Source organism: Anser anser (assembly GCF_964211835.1).
Source record: "Anser anser genome assembly, chromosome: 2".
In the NCBI taxonomy this organism is placed as follows: Eukaryota; Metazoa; Chordata; class Aves; order Anseriformes; family Anatidae; genus Anser; species Anser anser.
This window is the reverse complement of record NC_139721.1, coordinates 151,434,938-151,451,259: the sequence shown is the minus strand read 5'-3', so window position 1 is coordinate 151,451,259 and position 16,322 is coordinate 151,434,938. Positions and strand designations below refer to the sequence as shown.

Sequence of the window (16,322 nt, the reverse complement as noted above, 5' to 3'; positions counted from 1 at the left end):
TTAAATAAATAAATTTGCAAGGACTGCTCTGGAGGCTCTGGATGTGAACCAGCAACAGCAGTGTTAAGCAATTTCAGAGCAGAGTGAATGTGATTTTCACACCTATTCGTTTTTAATTTAGGTCCATTTGAAATCCAAGCACCCCTCTATTATTAATTAATGGTTTTGCTCTACAGCAGTAAGAATGCTGTTTAGACTGAGTGAGATAGATTAGACGGACTGTAAGATTAGAAAAACAATCTGTAAACTGGTCAGATGCAGCTGGGGGTCACCTTGATCTCCTGAAATGAGTGCACGGCACTCAGAAAGTCTGGGAGTGTGAGCGCAGATATCTACAGTGCAGACTCATTAGGGCTGGCTGGGTCAGCTCTCCTCGGTGCCATCTCCCATTCTGGATTACAAGAATATTATCTAACAATGTGGGGAGAAATAATTGTCAGACTTCCATAAAAGCTGATAATTGAAGAAAGTACATACCATTTGATAGACAGTTTGAGTTCAGACCAAGTATGCTAGGAAACAAGGAGCAATTATTTAGTGACTTAGAAAAGGCACACAGTGGTGCACTGTACTTTCCATTCTCATGACTCACTTTCTCTCTGCAGTTCTTCATTAGTTTAGCAGCTCTCCAGGCTCCTCCTTGGCTACTCTGATCAACATGGTATGCCCAGTCCCAGACCATCAATAGTATTTATCTCATGCTTTGGTGGCCTAGCACAGATAAGACATCTGGTTTGAGGAAGAACAGTTGCTGGCAGATTGATGGGCAAATCTTGTGATCATTTCAGATCGTCCTTTGATAATCTCAGCTACCTCCTATTCACCTTATACACGTTCAGGAGCTCGGAACCCCAGCCATCATTGTACATGTACGTGAATCACAGAATTGGATCAAAACACCGTTGAGGACCGCAGAGAAGCCACAATTTGGATTATGTTATCTTTAAATTTTGAGTTAATATATTTTTTTTCCTGGTGTAAAGCGTGAGGTATTGCTTATTTTGGGGTATAATTTTGCAGTCATGCCAAACACATAGTGGAACAATCACAGAGAAGAAAATCAGAGGCAGAGTGATATTCTTTTACAAAAACACCGGCAATTTAAAGCGCTTGAAATGTCATGGTGGGTTTTCAGCATTGGCAGGAGAGGGGCAGGGGAGACAGCTGAAGAACCAAGTTTGACTCAGTTGCCCCAGGGAATTCATCTATTTCTGGCTTTGCTGTTCTTGCATTTCTTTGTTTTGCCTGAATCAGAAGAGATCAATATGGCAGGACTTTACATCTATGCTCTACATTTCCTGGCGGTTCGAGAAGCCTCCTGTGTAGGCAGCACCTATTAGGACAGACTGGAGAAAACAGTGCGTTTTTTGACATTTTGCCTTGAATCTCCCTTGGTCAGCAGGGAAAGTGGCTGTCAGGCTGAGAGCATGCCTGAGGGCCAGGCTGAGGAACACCAAGTCCCTGGGAGCCTTGATGAGCCAGGCACAAATGTCGATGGTTGGAGTTCCAGCTGATAAGAACATGTAAAATTTTTGACACTTCCTTGGACAAAGTCAAATCCATAAGTTCAGCACAGCTGGGCTACCAGTGTTACGAGGTTTTTGGCTTTTCCTGTTTCCAGTCAGGCTGTAATCAGGAAAGGCCAAATTCTGGTCTCCTATATATAGCCACTGATAACAGCAATGGGAACAGGAGCAGAGACAGACAAAGGCATAATATTCTTTGGGAAGGACAACCACAGAGATAAACATACGCCTGTATTCTACAAAATATTCAAAATATGGGTGAAACTGATCTAGTTTGCCTGTCCTTACTATCCATGAGTTAGTTATCTGATATCCTAAAAAATAAGATGGAGCGCACACACACACACACACACACAAAAAGAGTGGTGGCCGCATAGGAGAACAGTTACTCCTAGTTCTGTGAAGAAATTAAAAACCCCTGATATTTCAAATTCTGTCCCTAAGCTGTCTGAGTTTCAGAGTGCTTTCATGCTTTTAAATAGATTTGGACACAAAACAAGATGAACTTACTAAATGAAAAGTAGGCATAGCTTTGAAAATGTGGCTTGAAATGTGTCCTTGAAAATATGTTTCACAGAAGATCAGAGAGATAGGAAGGAGCTGAAACAACTTTCAAGGCAGCTGGTTCTGACCACAGCTCAATGAGAACAACACTCTTTCCAGTACAGTTACCACTGCTTCGACTGACAAAACAGCCAGATGGACTGACTGAAGCAGTGAGCAAAGAGCCACTTGATGAGATGCTGCATAACGCAGCCGGAACAAGTAGAGATGCTTCTGTATTTAGTGCCCAAGGAAGTCGGTGGAAATACATTTGCTGGTGTCAGTGGAAGTTGGCTTACAACATAACCGACTATCACAAACTCAGGTTTTGTGTCATGGTCGCTATGTCTGTTGATGAAAAAAGTTAGTAAGGAAGTCAGAAGAAATCAATGTTAAGGCTTCTCTCTCAATTAATGTGCTGAGTGCTGGCATTAAAAGTGCCTGACTAATCTTTTAGTTGGACAAAACGTAACCATTTAAAAATACTGACAGACGAAGTTTGATGACTCCTTTTCACTGACATTTATACTTCCAGAACAGTGAGAAAACGAAGGTAAGGAGGTCAGAAAAAGCCTTAAAAAAGAGAGAGAGAGAGAAAGAGAATACACGATGAAGAATGTGTTGTACAGTGAACAATCTGGGATCCAGGTAAGATGTGGTATTTGGATGGAGGATATCAAGAAGCCAAGTAACCAGGAAATATTTGAGAGATCCAGGAATCAAAGCAGTGGTACTTGTCCTGCAGTTTCAGAATATGAGATACCAAGTTATCTGTTGATGAATGCATGGTATTTACCTGCTGATCCACCCAGCGAAGTTCACTGAGGGCAGTAAAGCAGCCAGTAGGACACGAATAGAAATTCCTCTTTATATCCAATTGCTGGGTTTCCATGGGGAAGGACAGGCATGTTCCTCAAAACAAACTTTTTTTTTTTTTTTTTTAACCAGAACTAATTAAGACAGGAGACAGCATGGAGTTCTCAATTAAATCTCATCCATACTTCAGAGGAGTACTGAGAGGATAGAACTGCCAGGTTGGCCAAAGCCTCCAAAATGCCTGCAAAGCAGTCTGTGAAGATCACTTCTGTTCTTAAATTATGTTACTATCCCACTTGTACAAGGAGTTTATAAACCAGAATTAAAGGGAAGGAGGTGGAGGATTATGATGTATTTTAGAATTTCTCACATTTCTCATGTTTCCTTTTTGGAAACAGAGGAAAGAAAATTCCAGGTCACTAGATAAAATTCCTGGGTTCTGTAGGCAATCGTGTCACATAAAGAATTCATCTCCTATCAAACTCGGTCTTGCTAATGAACATCTTTACTAACGTTAATGGAAATTGCTACTAACAATTTGCATTTACACACTACTTAAGGATCTTAAAGTGTTCTTTCATATAATATGCCCGTTTTTTATTACAGGAATATTGGATTTAAATGACTTGCCTAGGGTCTCACAGCAAGCCAGCAGCAGAATAATTCTTAGAGCTCCCAGTGCTTTGCAATAAATCCTGGACATTAACAACTCCCTTCAGAAAGGGAGCTTTGTGGTGGTAGATCACCTCCTGGTGCTGGTGGATCAAACCTTTTATGATAGTGGAAACAAACCAAGAAATCACTTGAGCCCATGTAATGCTTCTCAGTGTCTGCAAATCCTGGCTTCCTTTGAACCTAGAAAATTGACACAAGTCTGAGTAATGCTAAGATAGCCTTTGGCATATAACCAACTATGAAATTTTGATGTCCTAAGCGTGTACCTCAGATCTGTATTTTGTGTATGAATACAGCAGTAATATCTACATTTATTCCAGGAAAATTTCAGAGCTTTCACCATTCCCTGTTAGAGGCATATTTGGAAAAAAAAAAAAGAAAAAAAAAAAGGAGGCAAAACAAAAAAATGTAAGACTATAAAAACCAAAAATTCCTATATTTTCTAGTGACAGAATTGTCAGAAGAGTTTGCTCTAACAAAGGCACATTCCATGTCATTGCTATCTCCTCTGGATAGTGCTGTCCTCAGCAAAAAATAACTCTAAAAGGAGAGTATGGGACATCCCTTTGTTTATGGACCCACAGCAAGAAAGAGGCAGCATTACAAAATGACCTGCTTTTTCTGCATGTGTCAATGTTACCATTTTCTCTACCAAATTGAAACGTTGACATTTTGCCCTACCTTCTGCCTCTCATCTATGCCTCATATAGAAAGGGATGGCAAATTGTGCCCAAAGATTTTGGATATGATTTTTAAGCTTTTGCCTGTGATACATGCTTTTTTTCTATGAAAAGGGAGCTATTTTGTGGCACGGCTCTTGCTGTAATATCAGAGGAGCCATCTGATAGCACAACAGCAGTAACAGCAACACCGATCGCACTAATTGAAAGAGTTCCTCCAACGTGGTGGTGGCTACCCAGGAGCTCTCACCTGTGGCAAATGGTGACATTTACTCCTGCTGGGAATGTGGCTGGGCAGCCGAATGTTAAAGAGGGCCTGCAGCGCGGCCTGCGCTGCTTGGCCCTTGGCCAGCTTCTTGCTACGTCCTGAGCCTTCAAATGTTCGCCCGTCCACTCGCACCGCCATCACAAAGCTCTTGATGTGCTGCTTCTCCACGGTCTCTGACAGGCAGACATACCGCAGGCCTGACCGCAGCTCATTTAGCAGCACCACCGGGTTCTTCTCGCTCTCCGCTTTGGAGGCCATCTTGTGCCTGTTTTGCTTACCATGGCCCATTAGGTCCAGCGTATGGCAGAGTAAGCGCCCGTGGCGATAAGCGGTGGAAAGCAATTCGTTATTAACCGGGTTATAGACTGAAAAGTCCTCGCTGTGTGTGGATGGTTCGAACTCCTTGAACAGAGTATCTGGGAAGTCTGCCTGATCAGAAGTAAAGTCCGTGGATGGGTTGATGCAGTTCCCCATGGCAAAGTGAGCTTGGCAGGCGTTGGGGAACTGGACAAATGACTTCAGAGCTAGCTCCGCAGCACGCATTTTGGCTTTCTTTTTCGTGGGCCCTGTGCCTTCAAACGTAAGTCCATTTACTTCCACAGCAACAGCAAAGACTGGAGCGTGTACTGGACCTGTCTGGGAAACCATTTTGTATTGTAAACCTGGTTTAAGTTCATGTAGCTGGACCAGAGCATTCTTTGGTGTCACTGACCATGAGACTTTCTTCCAGATGAGTTGGAGTTTGCAGAAATGGCCATTATTGCCATCCTCTAAGGGTCTTTTTCTCTTACTGCTAGGTGTTCCCCCTCTTGCCCTCTCATTAGAGGGTATTGGATGATCCTCCAGGTTGCCAATGTTTCGATTTTCCTTTACTTCTGCACTGCTGGTACCTGTCAGTAAAGAAAGAAAAAACCTCACATTACAGTTGTCATCAGAGCAGCTGACATCATGCCTGGGGCTGGAAAAATAGCCAAAAAAAAAAAAAAAAAAAAAAAAGTTAATGATAGATATCCTTGCTTGTCCTCTTTTTGGCTGGTTTCCTTGTCATAGCACAGATTCTCTGCATGTCCTGAATGATTATTTGTTCCTAAGGTCCTACTTCTGTTAGTCAATAGCCTCCTGTTTTAAAAAAGATTACATCACTCAAAGATAAAGTATAACTGATGCCATGTGATTTAAATAAAATACTCTATTCACACTGGATAATTATAGTGAAAAGTGAATAGTTTGCAAAGCTCCCTAAGGCTTTTTTTTTTTTTTCTATAATCCATGTGTGCGAATACTTATGAACACATTATTAGAAATCAGAAGTGATTCACAAATGAATCACAAATAGAAAAATGGGCAAATGCATTGAATAATTTATTTGCTATGAATACATTGACCAGTTTTACTCACACCATAGGTTCTTTTGTTGCTAACATCACAAATCCAGCTTAAAAAATGATCAGAAAGACATTCCTAGCATTTGAAACAATAATTTGGTCTGGCCTCAGATTCCAGTTTAATAAATGAGAGTCTTTCTGTCAAGTTCAATTGCAGATACTCTTAGCTCCTGCATCAGCAACAAATAATATTGCAAAAATTCTAGGTAAATCTAAATCAGAGAAGGAGAAGCCAGAACATCATGACGGGAGTGATTACTGTTGTAAAGGATGATCTATGTCAAAGAAAGCAGTGGGAGAGAGAGACTGCTAGGAAGCACTACGGTGATGGGGGAAGGGGATGAAATGGCAATGGGGAGCTGTGGGGGGAGCACTCTGCTGCTGTTGTGCCAATGAATCACACTGCTCTAAACTACTCTTTTGCAGTGCTTGTGGTGCTCTTTGCTACAGCAGATATATGACTGAGAATGGAGATTCGTCTCACTGATGTCCTGAATGAGACAGAAAATGTGCTTATATCTAAATAAGCGTCATAGAACATTTCTGTCATTTCTGATGATTTTGTTTAAACGTATTGCATCTCTGATGCATCCCCCAGCCCTCCTGTGCCTTGCCTGGGGCAGAGACCAAGTTGGGGAAGTAAACATGAATTTAATCAACCCGTGAAGCAACCCATCCCTGGAGCGATGCACCTGATCCCTTTCAGAGCACTGCCTGGCTGCCTGCTGCATTCCAACCAACATTGCTCGCGGAGCCTTTTCCATGTTTTGTTGTCAGACACGAGCATGCCACCTGTGCAGGATGCATGAGTCCCAGGCACGGGGGAGGTCCATAGAGGACAGAGAATCATGTTTCCCCTTTCTGCAAGGCCACGGCCATGTTCGGCTTCCTCTCTACCCTGATGTACAAGCTGGCTGCAAGGATACAAGAGGTGAGCAGCCATCTATGCCTCAAGGAGCTTCTGCTGGAGCAGCGTGTCTTTGCTGCAGCCCAGTCTTAGGCTGTGCTGACAGATGCACAGGGGCCCGCAGAGAATTATGTGGAACCAACCACCATAATTAAAAACCTCCTTTGTGTCCTGATGAGTTGCACTTTTATCAAAAGACTTTTTCTCATCACAGTGATAAGGCTGCACTCATGCAAATTGTTCCACAGAGAGCAGCTCACTGCTTGGACCTGAATAAAAATCCTGGCATGACTGCATGTGTGAGAGCCCATTTGCAGGGCTGAGGCTTTCGTCTCCCTTTTCTGAACACCCTTGGGTGCTCACTGAACTTCCAGCCTGTGTCTGTGTCTCACCAACGTTACTTGCTGAGCTCCATATGTGTGCCGAAGTGCCTTGCTGAGGCAGAACACGGACTGAAAAATTAAGGTCTTAGTGACTAGTTAATTTTTATATTCTGAAGCTAAGGGGAGAGAATGAAGACAGGTGAGGAAGGAAAGAAAAAGAAATACATAATAGAAAAAGAAAAGTTTCATCACTTGGCATTCAGCCGTATAAAATGTGACATCTTTAAACCAGCCTAACTGGAAATAAGACATTTAAAAGGTCAGGTTAAGTAAGACACAAGGATAATGTGGTCTTTTCTCGTTGAGTTCACAACACTATTTATGGAAGTTCTGATCTGAGGGGGAAGGAGACGCCAGCTTTAACTTTGCTCTATTTGCCTTGGCAGTGACTTCGGCCAGCCATTTATTTTCCACTGTGACTGTTTCTCATGTTTCCACCCATACTAAATACACCTCTTTGCTTGCTTGCTTTTTTTTTTAGAAAAAAATAAGGTGAAATATTTCAAGCAGACACTTTTCTGAACGAAGTGAGTTTTATTCAATGTTTCACAACTCCTCTATCCTCTTACCTAGCAGGTTTTTACAGACCCAGTTATGGTACATAATGATATTGTAGTCAGGAAGCATGACAAGAAAGATAGCTTGTGCTTCACACTGTATTCGGGATTGAAAAGAATTTGTATTGATTACGCACCACTGAATAAGAAAACTCAGGGGTTATTTGTGTTTGTAATTCTTACTGTATTTTTTCCAGATTGTTTTTTTCTTTCATAGTCAGAGCACCATAAATTTGTGAACAAGAATGTGTGACCTTAGCATCATACCTTAATCACAAAAATATGGCAACATAAAGTAAACATTACTTGTTTGTCTTAAACTCAGTCTGTGAAATTCTTTAGCCCAGCTTTTGGCCAACAGAGTGTTTGCACTGAAGCAGTGAAAAAATGCAGTGATGTAAACACAAAACTTCTAGAGATTAGGCACAGCAGATAAGTGGACAGGGCTAGGCGTGTGTGAAGGTGATGCATGGTGTGTCTTGGCCTCATCACAGTGAAGGAAATCCATGCAAGTGTCCCTACAGACAACCAGATTTCTGAAGGACCTCATCCTGAAACACCAGGACACAGCTCAGTTCTTCATAGACCTCAGTGGGAGCTGCAACAGGCCAAAAGTCGTCGCATCATGTAAAACAGAAGCAGCCGAAACTCTGTGAGTGCCTCAGAAAGCCTGCAAGCCTGATGGACTTGTGTGATATCTGGCAGCAGCCGGACAACGTGAAATTACTTTATACTTTCAGGTATCTTTGAAATAGGAGGTCTTTGAAATGTGCCTTTTATGAGACCTCTGTATAGCAGACATGAGATTACCTCTCTAATGGTGGCACATGTACTTCTATTGTGAAAATCAGACAAAGCAGGCAAATGACACCAAACTACATAAGATAAATACAGTAAGCAGCTGTAATAGAACAATCACAAGCAATTTTAGAAATGAAGAGCACTAAAAGGAAAGGGGTAAGTCGGAGGATACACACGGGGAAAATGCAAAACTGTGGATCATTTTCAGCCCTGTTATCTCTTGTAATGTCTTTGCTCTTGAGTTCCCCAAACACATTCTCTACACATTTGGAAGTAATTATAATAAAATATGGTTCTCCAATGATGAAAGGTTGGAGAAAAATAAAATTATAAGGGGACAGAGTTAAAAAAAGGAGAAAGAAAAATATTACAAATTTTTTTTGGCAATAGATTCTAACCTATTGTGTAAGATCTCAAAAAACAATTCTGCACTGTAATATGTCCTCAGATAAGTTTATTCATTGATTTTTGCAGCTTTATAAGCAAGAGGAGACATCGCAGTCTTGTATTTTCTTCAGTAATTGAATAGGAGAGAAGAAAGCAGTTAGTGAAATGTATTTATTTATGCACTATTCCTCAATCTTCTGTCTGCTCTTTCATGTTTTTCTCCTTTTGGTCATTATGCACAGTAGAGTTAACCTAGAGAGTCTGCATCATCAAGAGCTTTTCAGAACTATAATGCATCACTAATAATGACACTGCCTATGTCTCTGGGTCATAAGGGCTCTGCAGAACTAGCCATCCGATACTCCACGCTACATTTGAAGAGATAATATTGTTCCTGTTGAAGGTTATTCTGCTGCCAAGCCAACTTTCAGGGCGGATGGGAAAGCAGAGGTAGTAGGTGGCATCTTCACTCTGGCTGGCATCTTTAATACTGAATCACAAGGGGCAGCACATTATTGATAGGCTCTGATATTGAAAGAAAAAAATTGCAGTCTCTGTAGCGTAGCAAAATTCCGATTCAACCGATTTGTCTGAAACAGGAAGTTACTGCTGTTAGAAATGTTTAGCAAACACAAGATTGCCACCAATGCATGTTCCACAATACAGGTAGGACTTCCCTGTGTTCTGCATTTTAATGTCTAGCCCCTGTTTGACCTGCTTACCTAGAGTATGCTTTTGCTGTTCATCTACATTACATTAACTGCAGAGGTTAAAAGAACTGACCTCCATAATTCCTGGCATACTTGAAAGTGAAAAATTTTAAATCAGAAGCAGTAGGTATGAACCTGGGAGACAGAGCCACGATACCTTTGTCCAAGGTCAGCTACTACATCAAAAGTGATGTAGGGCAGTTTTCCTCTTGCAGGCGTGATGACATTTTCATACACATATTGAATCCATGACAGAGGTTTGGGAACTCTTCTGCTGGGGATTTCTAGGTTTATACTATTGACTTTAGAATAATAAACTTGTAGATAACAACAGAAATCACTCCTTCCTCTCTTAGCTGCGAGCACACAGACATCTATTTTAAAATCTTCATGAAAGAAGTCATTATGGTAAGTCTACTTAAGGGAAACCAGCTCTGATCTCTCTGTTGCAGCTGTAGCCCTCCTCACCAGCTCACAGGGCTCAGGCTGCTTAAAACAATATTGCTAGGATTTACTGGTGTGTAACACCACTCTGAGGAAAACATTGCCTATGCACAAAAAGTACGGGATTTTGCTGAGTTGAACTGGAGACTGAACATTTTTGAAAGGTGATTGCCATTGCCTGTGGCTGTTCCAGCCACAAGTTGGCAGTTTGTCCACCACAGTCAGATACTGAAGATGAGCTACCGAGGGTGCACGGACAACTACGTTTGTCTAGATGCCAGCATTTAGAAACAATGCCCATCCTTGGCCTCTGATTTATATGCCATCTCAAAGCTGGGATATATATCCTATTTTCCACACCATCCATGCTACTGGTAATATGTAAGATAAGGGGAGCATGAAGGGAAAAGGGAGAGGTCATTTTTGAATAAATAAAATGAAGATACTCTACTTTTCTCACGTTACTGTCTGAAATAACTGTGAAATCCATGCATCTCTGGTACAACTCTCACCAATTAGGGAAATTATTCAAATGACCTGACTTTGATGATGCTCACACTCTGATGCCCTATGTCCAAGGTAGCAAATGAGCATGTGAAGCAAAAAACATGGGCAGCCCCGAGCAGAAATGGATTTAAGTACACGCATGAATCTGGACCAGACTAGAGCTTAGCTTTAAGCATGGGAGAGATCTGAAAGGGGGCAATGGATACAGTTTTCAGAACAAGACCAGGGGGTTGGTTCTCCTTTGTCTGCTGGTGTGAGATGGCTTGGGGCTTTTCTTGCTGGAGGAGGGTGTTCCCTGCGTTCTGGGAAGCATGATCCTTGCTATATCTCAACTGTGCAATCTGAAAAGGGGTTTGACCAAAAGGCTCATAACCGAACATGCTTCTAAACGCTGAATCGTGGGCTGGGACTCATCCCACATGACTTTTGCTGTGTCTGAGATCCTTACGTTGGGAACCATCACCTTCAGATCTCCCTGCTGGCACTGAGAAGGGTTATATGCACCAGAAGGGAGCTGCACCACGTCTATGCATTTGGTACCATTGAACAATGACAGCCACAGGAATCATATGCTCCTGTAGACCCCAGATGTATGAGTATTTGTGTCTAGTGATGGTCTGCCTTGATGTTGTAGCATAGTGTGGATGGAATGATTAAAGATCAGGGACGGGCAGAGGTCTGTAGCATCATGAAAGGCAAGCAGGCAGTGAATGGGGAATGATTATTCACTGTTTTGTACAATCCAAGCCCTAGAGACAGCAGACTTGAAACAACAAAAGGGTGAACTTCTTGACAACACAAAATCGCTGAACTCCTGCTCCTTACTGTTGTTGAGATCAAAAGCATCAGTGGGCTCTGGAGAGGACTAGACAGGTCTGTTGGCGTATAAGAAATATGATGAGTCAGGTGCAAACTCCAGCTGAGTAAATTCCTTGCTGGGTGCTAGAAAGATATACTGAGGGAAGGATCACCCTTTAAATGTCCTTTTTCTCAGTGCATCACTAACAGCAAATGTTGAAGACAGCATACAGAGCTAAACATCCTATTTCTAATCCCATATGACAGTTCTTACACTTTTAGGTACATCTGACCTCTGGGAATGAATAGGGCGATCCTTTTCTCTCATGGTCAGGGTAAAGTCTTCACTGTAGAGTGACTATTAGCCTACCCAAAATGCCATTCCAAAGGTACCTAGGGCCTTCAGTACATTTTTTCAGCATTAGTTTATGGATCATAAACCACATTAGTACTGTCTATATGTTAATAACCACCAGTTTAAAATGCACTTGCAGTTAACCTGCCATGGCTAAAGAAAACCTAAAGGAATGTGGAAGAGGATTTGAATCAATTTCAGCTGGTGGGACTCTGCCTACTAATACAGCACGGTCTGGGCAGGGTGCTCTCAGAGGATGCTCAGTTAGCAGGGATAACCCAACCACTGCTCTACCTTCCTAGCATTCTCCTAGGTGTCTGTTAAATTGTTAACACAATAGAAGGTTCCACCTACTCAGAGCAAATCACTGAAGCTCTTTACAATGCCTAATTAGTACACAGGTACCTGTGTGCTTTAGAAATTAGTGGGGTCTGTGCCATTATACTAGAAGTGAACAGTGAAGTATGGATGACTGTAAAGTAGTTCATCTTTGTCTTTTTTTTTTTTTTTTTTTTTAATGTTTCCTAATAGTAACACTTAAAATGTGTTGTATACGCAAAGAAAGAAGCTGCTGTCGTTATCACTGGAGTGAGTGTTTGACCCAAGAGAGGATTAGGCACAGTGTTCCTGAAAACAGTGAAATTTGCTATTTTTTTTTTTCAGAAAATGTAGCTTACCCCATCCATGTGAGCTATTTTAAAGCCAGCACAGGCTTAGCTTTACAGCAGCAATAAGAAAATGGTGTTACAGTGTTTGGCTTGTACAAACTTCCTACATTACCTAAAAATAACTAAGTGGCACTTTTGGGAAGCATTACGCAGGAGGTGCCTGCACAAGCTCATCATGTGCATAATATGTTTCCTGTGTGTACTCCTCGTATCTCTTCCTGAAAATGTAGCCTCCCTGGGACCAATCTGAAGGATTTTCAGGATTTTTTCACCTTTGCTGAGATATGTAAAAACCTGCCAGTCCCCCTGCAGCAGTACAGTGTGGTGTCCATTTGATCCTCAGCAGCAGAAAGTAGAGGGCTGTGCTCAAAAGCTATTACCCTTGTGCTGCATCATGATCAAACCACAGCAGATTAGCAACAACAACGGGGGAAAAAACATTCCTCCCACCCACTGCCTCTAATAGGGCAACATATCAGTGTGTGTCTGGCTGGGAAAGAAGCCCATCTGGTAGGTGATACTAAAACTCAAAGAGTTGTTCATTTGGTTTAGAAAACTTCCCACCTTTCTTTTTCTTTTTTTTTTTTTTTTTTTTAATGATTCAAGATACGTTACAGTAAGCAGGGCTGGGTAACACATGCCAGTTGCTTCTGGGTGGTAAGTGGGAGGGCTTGCTGAGGGCTGTTCAATCCTAGGGACACACTCCTAGGCTGGTGGTTGTTTCAAAGACTTCGTATCTCCTTCCAACCAAGCAGCGCTCCCATCCAGCTCCACAGCCACAGCACCAGGGGTATCAGTGCCTTTCTTGTAGTGCAAGTGCCCAAGAGAATCTTGTGCTAATTTTGGGGTTACATCTAGTTTGTTTAAGCCTGGTTAAATCCCTTCTCACCTTCTCAACTGTATTTTTTTTTCTTCTTTTCTTTTTTTTTCTTTTTGTTCCCCAGGTCATATCACCAAACTGATGGAGAAAACAATCTTGCAAATTCTGCAGTCTTTAATTTTTTAAAAGTACTTTGTAATTTAGGAGGTATAAACTGGGGGGAAGACACAGTACCAAAACAGTTCTGACTCTTAGAGACTGTGAGAAAAGCAAGCAAACAAAATAAGGTAACAAGCAGGAAAGGAAAAGGAGCTTCACAGTACTGTGACCCGGAACAGAAACATTCCTTCTGTAATAATTTTTCCCTTTGTATTTGTGACACAATGCTTATAAACCCCATTTTCCAGGCCTCCACAGGGAAAAGTGGGAAGGTGAGCTGAGGTTAACCCCTCCTTTCCTGGATATCAGAGAATATGTTTAAACTTAGCATCTGGGAACTTTGCATTCTGCATGAGGACTGGGCCTGGGGCCTGCCAGTGTTTGCAAGCCCACCTCCTTTTCACAATTGCCCCTACACTACAGAGCTTGTATTTTTGAACTTTGTTATTCATCTGTTTGTAAAGAAAAGAGACTGCTTACTTAAATTGTCTTCGTCCTCCATGGTGCTTGCGCCAGGACTCAGATACTTGAAGGGTGCTATAAAGGTTGACAGTATGCTTACTTTTTCTAGAAGAAAACAGAATAAAAGACACATATAAAATCAGTATTTTGTCAGTGCACCCTGACAAAATACAGATCTACTCTACACTTCTCAGGTGAAAACATCTTGGCAAGTCCTTTTCCTTTTTGTTTTTCCCAGGTCCACATCTCCACCAAAATCCACAGAATTGAAACGCATTTGTTACAGCTGGCACGTGCAAACCCCAAATGCATGTCCCTACTGCTTTCTGTGTCTAAGCAGTGCTTCTGGCTGTGTATCACAGAGGTGGTGCCCAAGCACTGCCCTCCTCCAGCCTGGACCTGCTGTGAAGGCCAAATGAGAACTGATACTGATTGATACTAGCTCAAAATTTAGTCTTTTTTTTTTTTTTTTTTAGATATATATAAGGAAAAGTTGCTGTTAGCACAAACACTAGAAACAGAAATATCGATGATACATATTTTATTTAGTTTGTTAGCTAGTTGGTTTAGTTTGTTGTTTAGTTTGTTGAGTCTGAATTCCTTCTGGAAAGCTACAGATGCTTTGCTGGGGACCTACATGAACATAGTGGCTACTTTAGGGAGCGGAGGCAAGAGAAACACACTTTATAAAGGTGATTCATAGATCTGAAGGACTTATTTGCTTTCCTAAAATACCTATCTGCTTAGAAAGCCTTAGTGAGGTGGAATGGCTCTGAATCATGCACATTGTGAACAGTGCTGGGCTTTCATCTTGTGGCAAAACCATAAAAAACAATCTAGGCATGTCTTCTTTCAGGTAGCACAGGACAAATGATTTGTGCGGGGACTCTCTTTATTGGTGAGAAAGTACTTCTCTGAATTTCCTTGAATTACCTGGCTAATAAATGTACTTTTCTCAGGTAGCCACTGGTCTGGAAGGCATTCTGTCTGAAGAGCTCTTAATCTTTTTCTATTTCAGCAGCACATCTGTTAGCTTTTCAGCTTGGTTATTCCTACATTTGCAATTAATCCTTGCTCTTGTTAAAGACTGTTATCAGAATCCATCAAAAAATGACTGCAGATGTTTGCCTTTAGCTAGGTAACATTACAGCTCAACTCTATTACGAAGAAGCACAGTAAAAGCTGACTGTTCTTTGTTAAGTAAATACAATAAGAAGAATAAAAGACTGCCTGAAGAAAACCTTTTTCTGTCCAGAAACCTTTCAGCCCAGACTAATATATAATTAGAGCACAAATTAGCCTCCCTGAATTGCAGTTTCATTAAGGGATTGTAGTGATGTCACAAACCAAAATAATGAAGCTATTTGTGAATGCTTTAGCTAAAAGATTTTCCTAAGTGAATACTTTGACACTTCTTGCTAAGGCATAGCTCCCTGAGAAATGCAGCATCTCCGTGAGATGCCGTCTCAGTGTATGGGAGACTGTTGGGCTGTGATCAGGATAAAGGCTGTTATTTCTCCAGACTTTCTCAGCTAGTTTCTTTCATGAAAGTGAGAAGAACAGAGACTCTTGGGACCTAATCCAAAGGCTACATTGGGTAAAAAGAATGCTTCAGCTAGACGTAGGACCACAGTGGTCCTTGTCTTCAGCACCAGCAATGGTGCTTTGAGGTTGCTAATGCCTACCCCAGTCACCATCTGAAAACCCAAACTGTATAGTTTTATTCCATATTATTACTGGATAGAGGAATATTCTATGAGTTGTCTTTCACCCCAACACATTCTGTGCATGCAATAGGCCGGATTTACAACATGACTTTGAACCTTATCAAATTATTTTCCCTTTTGCCTTGGGTGGCCCTTTAGCCACCTTAAGCTTTTGTTGTTATTGTTTCCCACCTGTACCCGAAGACCTTGCTCGTGCTTTCACTTTGTGTGGCAGAGAGCCACAATGGCCTGTAAAATTTACTGCACTCTTAGAGCAGCAATAGACGCGTTCATGTCACAGCTCACACAGGCCCTAGCAACAGGATATCCCGCAATCAATACAGACAATAAAAATCAGAATTTAATATTTCAATTCATTGGTGGAACAACGGAAGATTTAGTGTATGTCTAGAAGGAGGAGGAGGGCATTTTTTTGAGTGTGTGATGCAAGAAAAGAAGAACTGCAGTATGCATGTAGCAGAGGTGAATTATGGAGCCTATGGAGGAGGGGAAGATAGATGGCAGGATAATTAAATGTAGGTGTTTACAGTGAAGTAATCTGGCTGGATATATATCTTCAGCTATGACTGTGCACTTCCATCTCTTGCACGTTATTGCCTATTAGCATATAGGCACCATAGGACACTACTTCAGCTTTATTGTCAATGGTGAAATTCAGTGTTATTTTTGTTTACCATTTTGGAAAACGATTAGGTAAATTCTGCATTCACCCTTTACAGTCCCTGTATATTTTGCACAATTAGT

The 16,322-nt window shown here is 41.5% G+C and overlaps 1 protein-coding gene across 3 annotated transcripts in view; it reads right to left on the bottom strand.

The window, feature by feature from the left end:
- Window positions 1-16,322, bottom strand: part of ADARB2 (adenosine deaminase RNA specific B2 (inactive)) — a 312,048-nt gene that overhangs the window by 96,700 nt on the left and 199,026 nt on the right. For 2 of the 3 annotated variants that reach the window (XM_083822950.1, XM_083822951.1), the window contains exons 2-3: window positions 13,870-13,956; window positions 4,491-5,398 (exon numbers count right to left, since the gene is read on the bottom strand). In XM_083822950.1, coding sequence (XP_083679076.1) covers window positions 4,491-5,398; window positions 13,870-13,956 — 995 coding nt within the window. The remainder of the gene's footprint in view (window positions 1-4,490; window positions 5,399-13,869; window positions 13,957-16,322) is intronic. The other variant, XM_083822952.1, reaches the window with a different exon arrangement.